This window comes from Lacerta agilis, chromosome 5 (assembly GCF_009819535.1).
Source record: "Lacerta agilis isolate rLacAgi1 chromosome 5, rLacAgi1.pri, whole genome shotgun sequence".
NCBI classification, from domain to species: domain Eukaryota; kingdom Metazoa; phylum Chordata; class Lepidosauria; order Squamata; family Lacertidae; genus Lacerta; species Lacerta agilis.
This window is the reverse complement of record NC_046316.1, coordinates 28,482,079-28,497,868: the sequence shown is the minus strand read 5'-3', so window position 1 is coordinate 28,497,868 and position 15,790 is coordinate 28,482,079. Positions and strand designations below refer to the sequence as shown.

Genomic DNA, 15,790 nt, shown 5'->3' with positions numbered 1-15,790 from the left:
TCTACTGAAGGGTGCTGTGGACATTTATGTAAACAGGACAAGTAACAAAAGCATGATGGGAAAGTTTAGTTTTCGAAAGGGAGACTGGGAGGAAAAAAGGGGGGGCAGCACTGGTACTGCGTAGATATTCTAGCACACGGATGGGAAACATTTTTCACCCAGAGGGCCAGATTCCCTTCTGGGCAATGTCCCAAGGGCCACATGCCAGAAGTGGGCGGGGACAGGACAGAAACAAAACAGGTAGAACAATTGGTATAGAGTTCAGGAGCAGGTTCCAGACTGGGAAAAACGTTCAAGGAGGTTGTAAAGCCGAAACTGTCAATCGTGGTCTGGGGAGAGGGGATGTGGCTGGTGGAGAGCTCTGGGAGTCCAAAAGAGAGCGCTGGTGGGGCCACTGGAGCTGAGGTTTCCCTTTCCCTATTTTAGGGAAAGTACGTATATGGGGCAGCCAGGGAGAATGGGTGGAATAGTTTGCTGACTTAGATGTGGTGTGGTTACGAAACTTAAGCTTCCTAGCCAACCTGGAGCAGAGTATACGCAACAAGAGGAAGTTTCTTTTTTCTAGGCAAGACCATTGGGTCTGTCTACTCTGCTACTTCAACTGGCACCAGGGCCTTCCCTGTTCCTTGCTTTCTGATCCTTCTCCCTGGAGATGTTGGGGATTGCAATCAAAGCATGTGTTCTATGGCAAGAAACTTGAGTATATCCACATGTTGCCTGAGCAACGCGATCTTCTAAACCGTTGAAAAATGTGTGGCGCTTGCAAGAGAACAGCATGCTCAAGCTACAAGAACAGACCATAGTTCAATTGCAGATAGTTTTAAATTGTTTTTTAAAAATTCACGGGTCAGTTTTAATTGGCTTTAATTTCATTGCATCCTTTTATCCTTCCCATACACCACTTAGAGGCTCAGGTGGCAAGTGGTGTAGACATGGTTGATTTAAGTAAAATTGACACATAAAGAAGTAAGCTTGCATACCCAAGCTCCCAGGTTCAGTCTCTGGCATCGCCAGGTATGGAGCTGGAAAAGTTTCCTCTCTGAGCCAGTCTGTGTAGGCTACGAATGGGGAACTCCCATCTCCCATCATCCCTTGCTGGCTGAGGATGATGGGAGTTGGAGTCCCATAGCACATGGAGGCCACAAATTCCTCCATCTTGCTATAGGCAGAACTGAAATAGATGGACTGAGGTCCTGATTCTGTATAAAGCAGGTTTATACATTCAAGCTTTGAGGAGCTGGAGTTTCGCTGGTTACCACGGCCTGATCTTCCAATCACTGTTGGCACCAGACTTTTTTTTTTTTTTTACTTTTAGAAAATTGAGTACTTGAGCACCAGTCCTTTGATCTCCCTTGGTTTTATTAAATAAAGGCAATTCAATTTAAAGAATGCCTTGACTGCTCTGGCCTGACCAGAATACTGATTTGCTGACCTTCAGAAAATAGTGCAAGAGCATTTTGTTTTTCAAAGGCTGCCTGATCCAGGCTGCAAAGTTCCTGCTGTTGTAAAGTTTGCTGGCTTTGAACCCACGCAGATTTAAGCATGCTCATTATGCCCTTTGAAAGCGGCAAGCTTAAGGGCGCTTAGCTCTATGCTGCATTGTCCTCTGCAGCCCAAATCCAACAGCAATCACGGGCAGCTAGTGACGTGTAGCTGGAGGGGCTGGATTTAGAGGCACATCTTCCATTTCCATCCAAAGATGCATCTAGCCCAGTGGTCGGCAACCTAAGGCCCATGGGCCACAAGCGGCCAATGGGGGTAGTTTAACCAGCCCATGGGCCCCCGCCGCCCACTCGGTCGGCTCCCGTGCGCCGCACTAAACCAGCGCGGAGCACAGCGGGGACTGCCTTCCACAACGCTGGCTGGCTTCCCATTGGCTGCAGGAAGCTCCTGCAGTCAATGGGAGGCTGTGCACGCCTCCTCTGCGCTGGAAGGAGCGCCGGAAATAGCGTTTGTGCATGTGTGCACACACACACTCCGGCCCACCGCGGTATCTGCGAGCAGGACCGGTGCTAGGGTTTCTTGCGCCCTAGGCGAGACCACCTTCTGGCGCCCCCCGCCCCCACCAAAGCCTGCTTTAGCGGGAGCCGGGGGTGGTGTAGGGGGCAAGCAGCACCTCTCCGCTACAGCGGAGAAGCTGCTGCTAGCCCGTCCCACCACCCCGCCCAAGCCTGGCCAGTGCCCCCTCCATTTTGGCGCCCTAGGCAATTGCCTAGTTCGCCTTAATGGACGCGCCGGCCCTGTCTGCGAGACCATGAACCAGCCCAAGCCGCAAAAACTTTGCTGACCCTTGATCTAGCCCATCCTCCTCCAACCTCAGGTGCCCTCAGGAAGTTTCAGACTACATATGCCACAGTTTGGTAGAGGGTAGATAACCATTGCAGCCCAGATGGAGATGTGTACCTTCGTTGACAAATGCAAGCAGGAGGCTGTTTCAGTAGACCAGTCATTCAGGGTGGATTAGAGCACACGGCTTGAAACTTGTCTGTTATTCTAGATTTGACACAGCGTACATGGAAAGCAGCCTTCTGTTGAGTCAGCCCAATGGTCCATGCAGCTCAGGATTATCTCCGTTGACTGGGTGCAGGTCTCCAGATTTCGAGGAGGGAGTCTTTCCCTGAGCTGCTTGGAGATGCTTGCGATCGAACCTTGATCATTCTGCATTCAAAGCATGTGCTCTACCACTGAGCTATAGCTGTTTCCCAAATTTAGTGATGATTAGTTGTTGTGGGCGTATTACCTGAATCACCGATTCGGGATTTAGATGTTTGGATGCATAGGGTTGTGTGTTTTTTAAGGTTGCTTAATTTTGGTTGGTTTTTTTTTTAATCTAAACAAAAATGTGTTTGAAAGGGGAGTGGCTAGAGACTAGAATTCAGGTGGCAGGTGCTAGTTCTGTAGAGAACCATGACAATAATATTGGTCTCAACCCAGCAGATATTTCACCCTCGTGGTTAGGGCTTTTCTTGCACAAAGTCCTCCATCACACACAAACCACGCCCTGAATGCAAACCCAAAGAGCCTTCAGTATATGTAGTTCAGCACTGGACACTGCTGCAGGTGAGTAAACTGGGTGATTTGTCGAGGCCCACATTGGTTGCATATTGACAGGCACACATGACAAGTGTAAGGCAACCCGTGACTGTCCGTGCAGGACAGCTGCAGCTGCACATTCCTACCCGTTCCTCAGTGAAGATGGGAATGTGAATCCTTATACGAACTATGCCAAGTGGTTCTCTCGCAGCACCTTTTTGCATGTGGTGGGAATCCACGCAGGTCATAGAGAGAGCACACAGCCAGAAGGGTTCATTGCCGTTGCATATTGAGGAGCTGTCTTCCTGAAGCTGTCAGCTTAGGTTTGTTTGCAAAGGCAGTCGGCAGTACACAGCACACTGCGTGCAAATAATTTCGAAATTGTAGCAAAGTTGTTTGTAATAGGGTTGCCATATTTCAAAAAGCGAATATCTGAACACAAGAGTTGTTGAGCTTTTTCTGCAAAATCTCAAAAAATAAATAAATGAAAAAAATGAAGTTGCTGTGCTATTATTATTTTTTTAAGGGAATTTGCCCCCAAAATCAACACTTCCGACACTGCCGTACATCCGGGAGTCCCGGATGTAGGGCAACCCTATTAATAAGATGGCACTACAAATGGGTGTGACTTGTGAAACAGCTTCTGATCCAGATATAGTTGCATGCAACGAAGTATTGCAGACCGTGGTTGCTTTGTGGTTTTTTAGCATGTTGTGTGTGGTTGTCTGCAAGCTTCTGCTTTATATCAGGCAGCAACCTCTGCGGAGGTGCTACAAAAAGGAGCATTTAGTCATTCACACTCCATTTACTTCTGGCTTTAGGTGTGGACACCACCAAGGATCCCTGCCAGAAAGTGAAATGCAGCCGTCACAAGGTGTGCATCGCCCAGGGCTACCAGCGGGCTATGTGCATTAGCCGCAAAAAGCTGGAGCACAGGTAAGGAAGCAGCTGGCCTCCCCATGAGTCCCTGGTGGGGCAATATGTGTTATTGAGTGACTTGCTCTTGCGAGTCGTTTTGTGGTGGGCACACCAGGAAGGAAGGAAGCTGTTACAAGTCAATGGAGGACAACCCAAACTTAAATACAGTTGGCTAGTAGATTTAAAAGTGATTTGTTTTATTCAGGATATTGAATGAATATTTTTAGAAGTGCCAAGTGCTTCTCAGCCACCCACTGAAGTGACACTTGTTAGCCAGGACACTGAAACTCAGGAACAGGTATATTTCGGATCATGCGACATCGTTTTGACGTCATGTGATGGAGGCCCCACCCATCTCTCGAAATGGCCCATGGGGGTGGTGAGGATTTGGCCCCTTGGCCGGATCCTGCTCCCTACTGCCTGTTCTCACTGAACAAGCAGGTATAGAGTTGCCTGCACAATTTCCATAAGTCATAACTTCTTTTTCTTTTTTAAATTTAAGAGTTAAAAAGCAGAGGAGGAATAGGCAGTATCCCTAAGGGAGGCCATATTGCGCAGGTGAACTCATTCCTTGCGGCTAAGGTGTTTACACATGAGCTCTCTGCAAGCGTTCGCACAAACTCCTGTGAGCTAAAAACGGGGTGAGAAAGCAGGTGCACGCACACATTCATCTGAACACCCTTAAAATCTCCCTTCAGACTTTTGTTCTCGATGCAGGATGGTGCGAAGTGGATCTGGCCCATGCGGTGACGTAGGGACAGGGGTTTCTGTGCATGCCCCAGCCTCTATCAATCCATGTGCATTCGCCCCAAATGGCTGAAGAGGCCTTTGGGTCTCTTGTTTCATTTCTCCCTCGATAGCTTTTTGCCCCTTTCTGCTGCGAACAAATCGTATAACTCAGGAGTGGCCAACTTCCAAGAGACTGCGATCTACTCGCAGAGTTATAAACTGGCAGTGATCTACCCCCTTTTGCGGGGTTCAGGTCGAGGTTGTTGAGCTTTCTTAGGAAGGAAAGCCATCCATGTTTTGGGGGGGGTTCGGGTCAAAGTTGAGCTTTGCTTAGGAAGGAAAGCCCTGTTTTGGGGGGGGTTCAGGGCAAAGATGTAGAGCTTTTTTAGGGGAGCCAAAGTTGCTGAGTTTCTTTGGGGGGAGCCAGTGATCTACCACAGATGTCCAGTGATCTACCTGTTGGACATGCCTGGTATAACTGAAGGTTAAAGTAAAGTTGTCGCTGTCGCGGGCCCTACGCCCTGTACAGCCCACCCCCGGACGTTTTACGGTCTATGAGTGCTGCACCAACGACAAACAGTCCCCAGCATGCAGCCCTTCAGACTACTGGCTGGATCCTGCTTACTTCATTCACCACAGACGAGGATATTGTGAACTAAAAAGATGTTTATTGCGTACAAAGCTTGTGGTTGCTGATAAATAAAAGGTTGTTCAATAAGCTTATAACAGTTGTCCTATACCGGCCTAATACCTCTAAATATTACCGGCCTAATACCTCTAATAGTAAACTAAATATCAATAACAATGCGTTTCACAATCTCTTTATCCTCTCTGCTAACATCCACCTAAGACTCTAAACTCCCAGCTCTATCTCTTGACTCACACTGCTCAACTCCAACTCTAACTCCCCGCACTTAACTCTAACTCCTCCTGCCCACACTTCAACTGACTTACTGCCCACTGGGAGGGGTGTTTTATACCCAGGCTAAGCCCGCCCCTGAGGGTTCTAACTGTCAGAACACTTAACCCCTACCTGGCATGAGGCTAGTTCTCCACATACCTCCCTCCTTTTTAGGTTTGTATCAGAGGAGTTACTAGCCAAAGTATCCCTCTGATACAAACAACATTTTTAAACATTAACATAAACAATACATTTTATAACTCTTACCTATATTACCTATCTATAACATAAACAGTTACATCTTCAGTAAAAGTACATATGGTTGTGAACATTATATACAATAGTTCATGCAGCATTAGGTCTTTATTGCAAGAAAAGTCGTAACTGTCCATTTTAACCTTTGTCTTTGGGTCTTCGTGTTAAGGCGTCTGCGATGATGTTTAAGATCCTTTCACGCTCCTTAACCGTCGCAAGAAGTATCTTTCTCTGGGCACCAGTCTTTTCTCGGCCAAACGTGATGGGATGTAAGCTGTCTTCCCCGGCCAGATGACACAGTCCCATTCCGATCTCTGCACTCGAGGCGTCTGTAACGATTGTGGATCTCAAGCTGGGTAGAGTCCTTGTTTCTCAGGATCAAAAGCTCTCTTAGTTCAACCTCTCCCTCCTTCAGGATCTCTGTTAAATGCTTAAGCTCGCAGACTTGTACACACATCTCTAGGTCATCATAAGCTGCATAAACGCTGGTTGTCTGGCTTTTAAATGCACTGGGAACTATTTGCAGAAGTTTGTGGATATCTTCTGTTTTAGTCAGCTTGCTGAAGCTTTCTAGGCAAGCGTGATCTCTTAATGAAAGTAGGCTAACAAGCTCTGATTGCTTATTGCTCATAGCAATCTCCCTTGTTGTCAGTTCATCTTTGGTCTGTAGTGATTTATTAGTTCCCACTTCGAGCAATTTTAAGATTACTTTTGTATGCCTTTGACGTGGTAGCCCTGTTAATGCTGTGTAACTACATTCATTTTGGACATTTATTTGTGTTGCATGAGCAGCAGGGTACCCATCCTCCCACCACACAGTCTCTAGTGTAGGAAACACTTTCACTTTCATAGAAAGTCGATGGGACCCCATGCCAGCTATAACTTCTAGCACGTCTTTCTTTCTATCTTTCCAACTGATGAATGGTTTATCATAAATTTGACTAGTTGTTCTAACTGATCTCACAGATAGGTCACTGGTCACATTGCAGGTAGACACTCCTTTACCAATATCACAGGCTTTTTCAACAACGTGACGACTGTAGTCTAGATTGGGTTCATGGTTTAGTGACTGGGTTGGGTTTATCATATTCTTATGCATGACCCGCCTCCCTTCACCATGCTGAATTATATTGTTTATATCATTCATTTTTGAAATGATCTTACAAGGACCTTCCCATGTCAGTTGTAACTTGTCACTGTTTACTGATCTGATTAATAAAATATCTTGTCCTGGCTCAAAAGATCTCTCACGTGCTTTCGTCTTATCTTGCCCATGTCCTTGTAATTGGCAAGTATGGCACGTTCGACAAGATAACTTTATTTGCTTGCCCATCCCAGGCCAAAAGAAATTTTGGGACACCCTTTGTTTGGTTCTGGTGATTCCCAAGTGACCTCCAAAGATACTGCCATGTGCATGTTGTATTATTTTGGTTCTAAATTCAGTAGGTACTATCAGTTGCCTGTGGATCTCATTACCCCCTCTATTAGGCTTTAAAAGAATCTCCCTGTATAGCAACCCATTGTTGACTATAAACCGCTCCGGGCTTTCAGGGGTTAATACTGTATTCACGGCTGTGGCTTGAAAATATTTCTGTAAATCTGTATCTAGTTTCTGCTTGGCTGCAAAACTAGCTGCTTGACTATTTGTAACTGGCATTATACTTGTATCTTGTGTCAGTTCAACAATTGTATCAGGCCTTTCCTCCTGAGGTAACTGTCGCAGTTTTTGTGCCCTAGTTTTCACAAATGCACTCTGTACATGGTCAAGTAGATCCCACCCGATTAACATTGGAGCTGGGATTTCTGGTGAAACTGCTACTTGCCATTTTCCAGACCATTGTTTATATGTCAGATTAACTAATGCGACTGGCAAGATTTCTGGCTGTTTTGATATTCCTTTTAAACTGATTGTTTTGCCTTTAATAAAGTCTTCTGGCTTTAACAAATCAGGATGTACAATACTAATCTGAGACCCTGTGTCTTTTAAGCCTTTATATTGTTTACCATTCACCCAAATTTCTTCTCCTGTTTTGTGTAATAGCATGTCATCTTGTTGAATTATATAGCACCTCACAACTTGGGCCACTGGTAACTCATCAGCCTCTGACTGGGCCTCGGTTGCCGTGGCAACCATGTTGGCAGTTGGCTCTGTCTCCACAGTTTGGACACAATATGTCTGCTTCTGAGGGATAGTATTTGCACTCCTAGTTCTGATTTCAGTTCTACAGTCCACCTGTCGATGGCCTTTTCTCCCACATTGCCAACAGATTAATTCAGGCCTTTTACCCTCACTATATTTATTTACTTTTCCCTCAGTCCCCCCCGTTGTCATAGGCGTGTTATGGGGAACATTTGCATTGGCGGGAAAAATTTTCTTGGCAGTTTCTGTGGTAAACTTTGTGGGCTGTTGCATTCTCTTAAACTTATTTGTTTCCCACTGTTTGTCCTTATATTTTGGGGCATCATAAGCGTGTTCTCGGATTTCATTTATTTCATCTGCCAGATTAGCAGCTTCCAGGATGGTTTTAGGGCGTCTTTCTTTAATTAAATACTTCAGATGGGTATTAATCGTGTCATAAAATTGTTCTAATGCGAACACCTCTTTTATTTTCGCCACAGAATCAGCGCCCTCCTGTTCTAGCCACTTGTTTAAATAATTTGTAGTTTTAGCTCCTAGTTGAGCAAATGTTTCCTCACGCACTTTTGTTATTGTTCTAAATTTTTGTCTCAGTTGTTCTGCAGTAATTCCGAATCTGACATAAACCAACTGTTTAAATGCTTCAAAATCTTTAGATTGATCAGATGGCATTTGAGAATAAATCTCTGTTAATGTTCCACTAATACGAGCTCTCAGTATTTGCATTTTCTCCTCATCTTTTACTTCAAAATCTTCGCAAGCCCTCTCAAAAGAAATGATAAACGCTTCAGGATCGTCTTTATCTTTGAAGTCAGGGAATCTTTTTAAATCCACCCTGCTAGGATTTTGTGTGGAACTATTGTTGTTGTTTCTATTTTCTACAGCTGATAATTCAAGTCTTTTCATTTCTAGTAAATATTCTCTTTCTTCCCGTTCTCTTTCTCTCTCAATAGCTAAGGTCATTTCTTTCTCTTTCAGTTCTCTCTCTTTTGCCTCAGCTTGTAATTTTAATTCTCTCTCTTTTGCCTCAATAGTTAATATCATTTCCTTCTCTTTTAGTGCTCTTGCCTCTCTCTCTCTTTCAATATTTAAGGTCATTTCTTTCTCTTTTGCCTCAGCTTGTAACTTTAATTCTAATTCCTTCAGTTTATATTCTTGTTCTAACTTCCATTTCTCAAATTCCTCTGAGGCTTTAAAACTAGTCCCCTCAGCAGGATTTTTGTTAACTGTTTCAGTACTGGTTTCTTCCATCTGGGAAACCCCATTTTCGTCTTCAGAGCTTTCTACTTGTGAGTCCCTAAGAGCTGTTTTTGTCTTCCTAGGTGGCATTTTCTATTTATTTGGTGGTATTATTTCTGTACTTAAAGCAAGGATGTTTCAGTTAAACTATTTCTTCAGGCTCAGTTTCCCCAGTTTAGGTCCAAAGTCACGCCTAAAGTTACCTCAGTGCACTTTATCCAGCATACTTTTCCGACCTCTCACTATAAACCTTTCTGCCTGAAATAGTTTCAAACGCAAAGTATCTTTGTAACTCTCTCACAATCTCACAGTCTTAGGCGCTATCACACCACACCCTAGGGCCAGGTAATTCCTCTCTGAATTCCCCTTCTCCCTTTCCAGGTGTATGCGATCCCCTTCCTGACTAGATTGTAGAGTCTCACAGAAGTTTGCTTAAATCGTCTTTAAGCCTCACACTTCACACAATGCGTCACCCTTAAATCTTTCTTGTACCTTGGCACTTCTTGCCAACACTTTAGATCTTTGATCTCAACGTGACCACCACTTTATGACTATCTTTCGTCCCGACGCTGCCACCACTTTAATGTCGCGGGCCCTACGCCCTGTACAGCCCACCCCCGGACGTTTTACGGTCTATGAGTGCTGCACCAACGACAAACAGTCCCCAGCATGCAGCCCTTCAGACTACTGGCTGGATCCTGCTTACTTCATTCACCACAGACGAGGATATTGTGAACTAAAAAGATGTTTATTGCGTACAAAGCTTGTGGTTGCTGATAAATAAAAGGTTGTTCAATAAGCTTATAACAGTTGTCCTATACCGGCCTAATACCTCTAAATATTACCGGCCTAATACCTCTAATAGTAAACTAAATATCAATAACAATGCGTTTCACAATCTCTTTATCCTCTCTGCTAACATCCACCTAAGACTCTAAACTCCCAGCTCTATCTCTTGACTCACACTGCTCAACTCCAACTCTAACTCCCCGCACTTAACTCTAACTCCTCCTGCCCACACTTCAACTGACTTACTGCCCACTGGGAGGGGTGTTTTATACCCAGGCTAAGCCCGCCCCTGAGGGTTCTAACTGTCAGAACACTTAACCCCTACCTGGCATGAGGCTAGTTCTCCACAGTCGCCGTTTGGCAGGCGGAAGCTCTGTATGTGGTGGCAGCACAACAGGCAGAAATCCATAGGTGAAGCTTTTCCTCCTCACGGCTCTGTGAAAAGTTTCACTTGTGGATCCCTGCCTGTTATACTGCAGGCACCACAGTGATACCTGAGGAGCACTCTCCGGCCTGCATTTTCGGGATATTTCACATTCCTCAAGGGCCAAACAGAGAAGAGCGCATCTTGTGCCCGAGGGCGTGTTTGCTGCGAGGTAATCCCTCCTTTAATAAAAATTATTTGTTTCTTTCTTATTTCTCCCTCCTGTGCACCCACAGAATCAAACAGCCTGCCCTGAAACTCCATGGAAACAAGGAGAGCTTGTGCAAGCCTTGTCACATGACCCAGCTCGCATCTGTCTGTGGCTCCGATGGACACACTTACAGCTCCGTGGTGAGAGAAAATGGCAGCAGCTAAGCCTTGAAATGAGGTTGGCGGGAGGGCATTCGTTCAGGGGAAGAAGCAGCCACAACGTTTCAGGGGGTCTGGTCAGAATTTCATACCCGTTTAGTATTATGCGGGGGGGGGGGGTGCAGGGAGTTTCTGTATCTCTGTTCTCTTGAGTTGTTTTACAGTCTTTGCTTGTTCCATTCTTGAGAGTCATAGGATTGCAGAGTTGGAAGGGACCCTGAGGGTCATCTAGTCCAGTGTTTTTCAACCACTGTTCCGCGGCACACTAGTGTTGCCTGGTGTGCCGTAGGAAAAATTGAAAAATTACTTTATATATAGTCAATATAGGCACAGAGTTAAAATTTTTAACATTTTCTAATGGTGGTGTGCCTCGTGATTTTTTTCATGAAACAAGTGTGCCTTTGCCCAAAAAAGGTTGAAAAACACTGATCTAGTCCACCCCCCACCCCCCGCAATGCAGGAATATGCTGCTGTCCCTTAAGGCAGCGTTTCTCAACCTTGGGTCTCCAGCTGTTTTTGTACTACAACTCCCACCATCCCCGGCCACTGGTCCTGCTAGCTAAGGATGATGGGAGTTGTAGTCCCAAAACAGTTGGAGACCCAAGGTTGAGAAACACTGCCTTAAGGGGATCAAACCCCACAACCTTGGCATTATCAGCACCACGCTCTAGGCAACTGAGCTGTTAGAATTAGCTCCGAGTCCTTTTGTTTCTCTACCCACCCACCTATTCTATCTTCACAACAACCCTGTGAGGTAGGTTAAGCTTGAAAACAAAACAAACCCAACCACCCAGTAATGGACCCAAAGTTATTCAGCGGGCTTTATGGTGTACTAGGAGTTGGCTCTACAAACAGCTTATAAATCCTAATAGTAGTAGTAGTAGTAGGAAGAAGAAGAAGAAGAAGAAGAAGAAGAAGAAGAAGAAGAAGAAGAAGAAGAAGATGATACAGGGGAGCTTCCTGGAGGAAAGGCAGCGGCTTATAAATGTAACAAATAAATCTTTACTTGCATCTCATGCAACACTTTGCCATGGGAAAAGCTTGGTTCCTTAACTTGTTATTAGGGCCTGTTTGTTTCAGAATGGTTGCTCAAGAGACTAATGTTTCTTCTTTCCACATTTATGGATTGTAGTGAGGAAAAGCACGTTCTGTTGGATGCTCAGGAGTGAGGCCATCTCATTGTGAGGGAAGCGCCTGTCTCCTTCCTTAGGACGAGACTCAGGAGTGTGAGCAGAAGACATGGAAGCCACTTGCCCCTTCCTCTTGACGGGTCTTTTGACTGCTCACAACTCCTCTCCTCTCAAGCTTAAAAACTTTGCCCACTCTCCTACATTGCCATCTCACGGACATAATTTTGTACTTCATTAATGCTTTTCTCCTCTAGGCTATCAGTGGGTGGCCTAAGTCCTCTCACCATTCATTTCCATCTGTAAAAACAGGGACAATTTTGTGAAAATTGTAAGGACACATTAACCCAAACTGTGGAGCAGTACTTAGTACTTCAGTACAGTTAAATAAATTACATACACACATATACATATATATATATTAGTGGAAGCACTGGAGGCATTGTTAGCGAGCGATATTAAAGATAACAACCAACAAAGACAACCTCTCTGGCACCTCTGCTTAATATATCACCAACCCACAAAATTATACCAAGATTATATATAACCAATTGGTGGAGGTCCCAGAGGTGGAGTAATTGGTTGATTTTAAAGATAAAGAAGAGGTAATTATGAGCTTCCCCCCCCCTCTCTTTTTCTTCTGAGGGCAGCTAAAGTTGCCATTGCTAAACGCTGCAGATCTGCAGAATTCTCGTGAATGCTAGTATGATGAAAAGAACCAAAAAGGCACAGAGACAATAATAAAACAAGGCAGAGCTTTTAAGAGAATAACAAATTGTACGAAGGCTTCACTTCCTCTGGTGCAAATACACATTTAGTAACACAGGGAGGGATTTGTAGCGCTAAGGAGATCGCTCTGTCAGCACACACATTTCTGTTTGCCTGTCAGAGTGGTCTCCCTTCTCCTGTACTGACAAATGCACCCTCTTGGCCAATTGTGCGGGCTTCCTTGTGCAGACTTCTGCTAGTGTCTCCACCCCCATCATTCAGCTCGGATACTGAGGTCCAATGCTGAGGGCCTTCTGGCGGTTCCCTCACTGTAAGAAGTGAAGCTACAGGGATTCAGGCAGAGGGCCTTCTCGGTAGTGGCACCCGCCCTGTGTAACGCCCTCCCATCAGATGTCAAGGAAATAAGCAACTATCTGACTTTTAGAAGACATCTGAATACAGCCCTGTTTAGGGAATTTTTTAATGCTCGATGTTTTGTTGTGTTTTTAATATTCTGTTGGGAGCTGCCCAGAGTTATTATACTGGTTAGTCAAATCAGACCCACAGTAACAGAGGAAGCTGCCTTATACCAAGTCAGACGAATTGTCCATTCAGCTCAGTATTGCCTGCACTGACTGACAGCAGCTCTCCAGGATTTCAGGCAGGAGTTCTTATCAGTCCTGCCTGGAGATGCCGGGGAGTGAAATTGGGACCTTCTGTACGCAAGGCAGATGCGCTACCATTGAGCTACGCCCCTTCCACGAATTCATTTTATCCTCATTCTCACCTGTAATCAAACAGGTTTTTGAAACGATACGAAAACCTGCTAGGCCCATTGTTGACCTGACCAGAAATCAAGATGAATTTTGGCAGCAAGATCAAAGAATCCTTTTTTTTTAAGGGCACCTTCATTTCTGGTGAGGGAAATACTATTGGCCTGTCCCTAGTGTTGGTTAGAAAAGGGAGACTGTCTGTTACCAATATGCTGATATCAAAATGTCACCTTCTGGAAACAAAATGCATGCAGTTAGGACGATGTGAATAGTTTTGGCCCACGGAATCATGACTGGAACCAACGGGTGGAAATGGCAACGAAGCAGACTTCAGCTTGATGTTAGGAGAAACTTCCTAACAGTAAGAGCTCTTTGACCGCTTTGGAAGGTGGTAGGTTCTCCTCTTCTGGGGCTGTTTAAGCAGAGGCTGTTTGGCCCTCTGTTATAAGGTTGCTGCAGGGAGGTGCTGAACTCATTGACATTTTGAGGCGCCTTCCAACTTTTGGATTCCATGAAATGCGAAGCAGGTCCCTTAAAATGATGGACAGCAGCAATACAAGTATGGCCAAGGGTTTGAGGTCGTTTGACTTTCCTTCTAGACAAAGTGAGTCTCTTGAGTGATAGTGCCGTGGTCTATTTACAGTATTGGAAGCGAGTGCAATATGCCTTTACGTTACATGCAGTACAGTGAAGCTGTACAGGATTGGTGCGACTCACTGAGCCAAAGCTCGTTTGGGTAGCCCTTGTTATGCTGTGCTGACCTAGTTTTTCTGCCTTCTGGCTGTCGGAATGGGGGAGTCTGTTCCAACTAAGCTCTTGCCTTTAGCACATACAATTGCATTTACCGCAACTCTCTCAAAATAGAGAAGCAAGTCTTGTGAAGAATCACCTCCCAGCCTGGGGTAAACTGATTCAGAAACCGAAGCACAGTTCCTTTGCTAAAAATTGAGGCCAGTTATTATACAGCTCCCAACATTGGTCTGGAGCATGCAATCCAGAGCTCGTTTGCAGCCATTTTTGGATTGCTCCATATGGTGGCTGGGGCAATTTGCAACAGGAAGTGAGGATTCTGATTCTTTCCTGATTGTCTCCTCGCATCCCGAGCACTAATCTGGCAGTGAGGTGGAGCATTGGAATTACGGCTTTGCCGCTATGTAAAGAGCTGTAACATGCTTTGAACCGACCACTTGGAAATCATAGATTTGGAGGTGGTCTTGTTGGACATGTAGTTTGATGCAGGAAATCCAGAGTAGGAACACCCCTAAGGGATGGTGGTCCAGCCTGTTGGAAGGCCTCCAATGAGTAGGGATGAGAGGATAAATTCAGTTCATTTTGCGTGTAAAAGCGAACGTCCCTAATTCATGCTTTCCAACACAATACGAGGACCGAAACACAGCCAGTCTTCAAAATTCACACTTTTCTGAATTTTGTAGTGCAGCTCTCCTGAGAAGTAATGTGTAAAGTGTGCATAAAAATGCATATATGAGTGAAAAATGACATGCAACAGTTTATTGCATTGGGGGAAATTGTTTTGTGTACACTTGTTCACTAGGGGAAATTGCATACAAACGTGTAGATTAGGACAAATTTACACTAAAACGCTGGTGAATTTTCATGGGAACTTTTTTTTAAAATCACAACCATGTGGAAATATGGAGAACTGAATTTGTTTGAAGAAATGAGAAACTAGAATAAATTGAAGATTTGTCCATCGCTTGTGCCAGTGAGGGAGACTCCACTATCCCTCTAAGTAATCAGTTCCATTGACCATCTTGCTTGTTTGTTTGGGGTTTTGTGAATCTACCCCTTCATCTTCCCACCAACTAAATCCTCCATTTCCATATGCTCTGTGTGTGGTGTTTCGTCACAGCCAAATATACTAGGGTCCTTCCCTTAAAAAAAAAAATGTTACTCTTTCTCCCATCCCATCAGTTATTAAGATGTTTGTGAATGCCCCATGAAATCACAGCAGGTCAAGTCAATGGCTGGGGGAAATATTTTTCTATAGTTTGCAGGAAACAGGCAGCCAGTTTGTAGCCTATTATGCACCAAAGAATGTTGAGAAGCCTTAGCCTGATTAGTTTGAAACCGGGACACAGCAGGAAATTTCATTCGGGGGAGATTAGCACTAAGAAGATTCATTGTTATTTGCTTTTGGTTCTTCGTTGCCTGAAGAATTAAATAAAAAAAAAGTAACAGGATCAGAAGGCTGGCCGGCCGCAAAACCCTTCTGTTGCAATCTGCCCTTGGATTTCAAAGGGGTCAGCGGGAGAGAGATTCTTGCTGCTGGAACTTAGACCTCCTAAATGTACTCAGAATAAAGAGCAAGAATCATCGTGGGAAGGAGGCAGGATCTAGCCATGGAGCCCAAACATTCACAGAGCACTG

General features: G+C 44.8%; 1 protein-coding gene across 1 annotated transcript in view; it reads left to right on the top strand.

Annotated features, from left to right (window-relative positions):
* SPOCK2 (SPARC (osteonectin), cwcv and kazal like domains proteoglycan 2) overlaps window positions 1-15,790 on the top strand; it is a 72,423-nt gene that overhangs the window by 45,341 nt on the left and 11,292 nt on the right. The window contains exons 4-5 of the mRNA XM_033149107.1: window positions 3,855-3,969; window positions 10,662-10,776. Coding sequence (XP_033004998.1) covers window positions 3,855-3,969; window positions 10,662-10,776 — 230 coding nt within the window. The remainder of the gene's footprint in view (window positions 1-3,854; window positions 3,970-10,661; window positions 10,777-15,790) is intronic.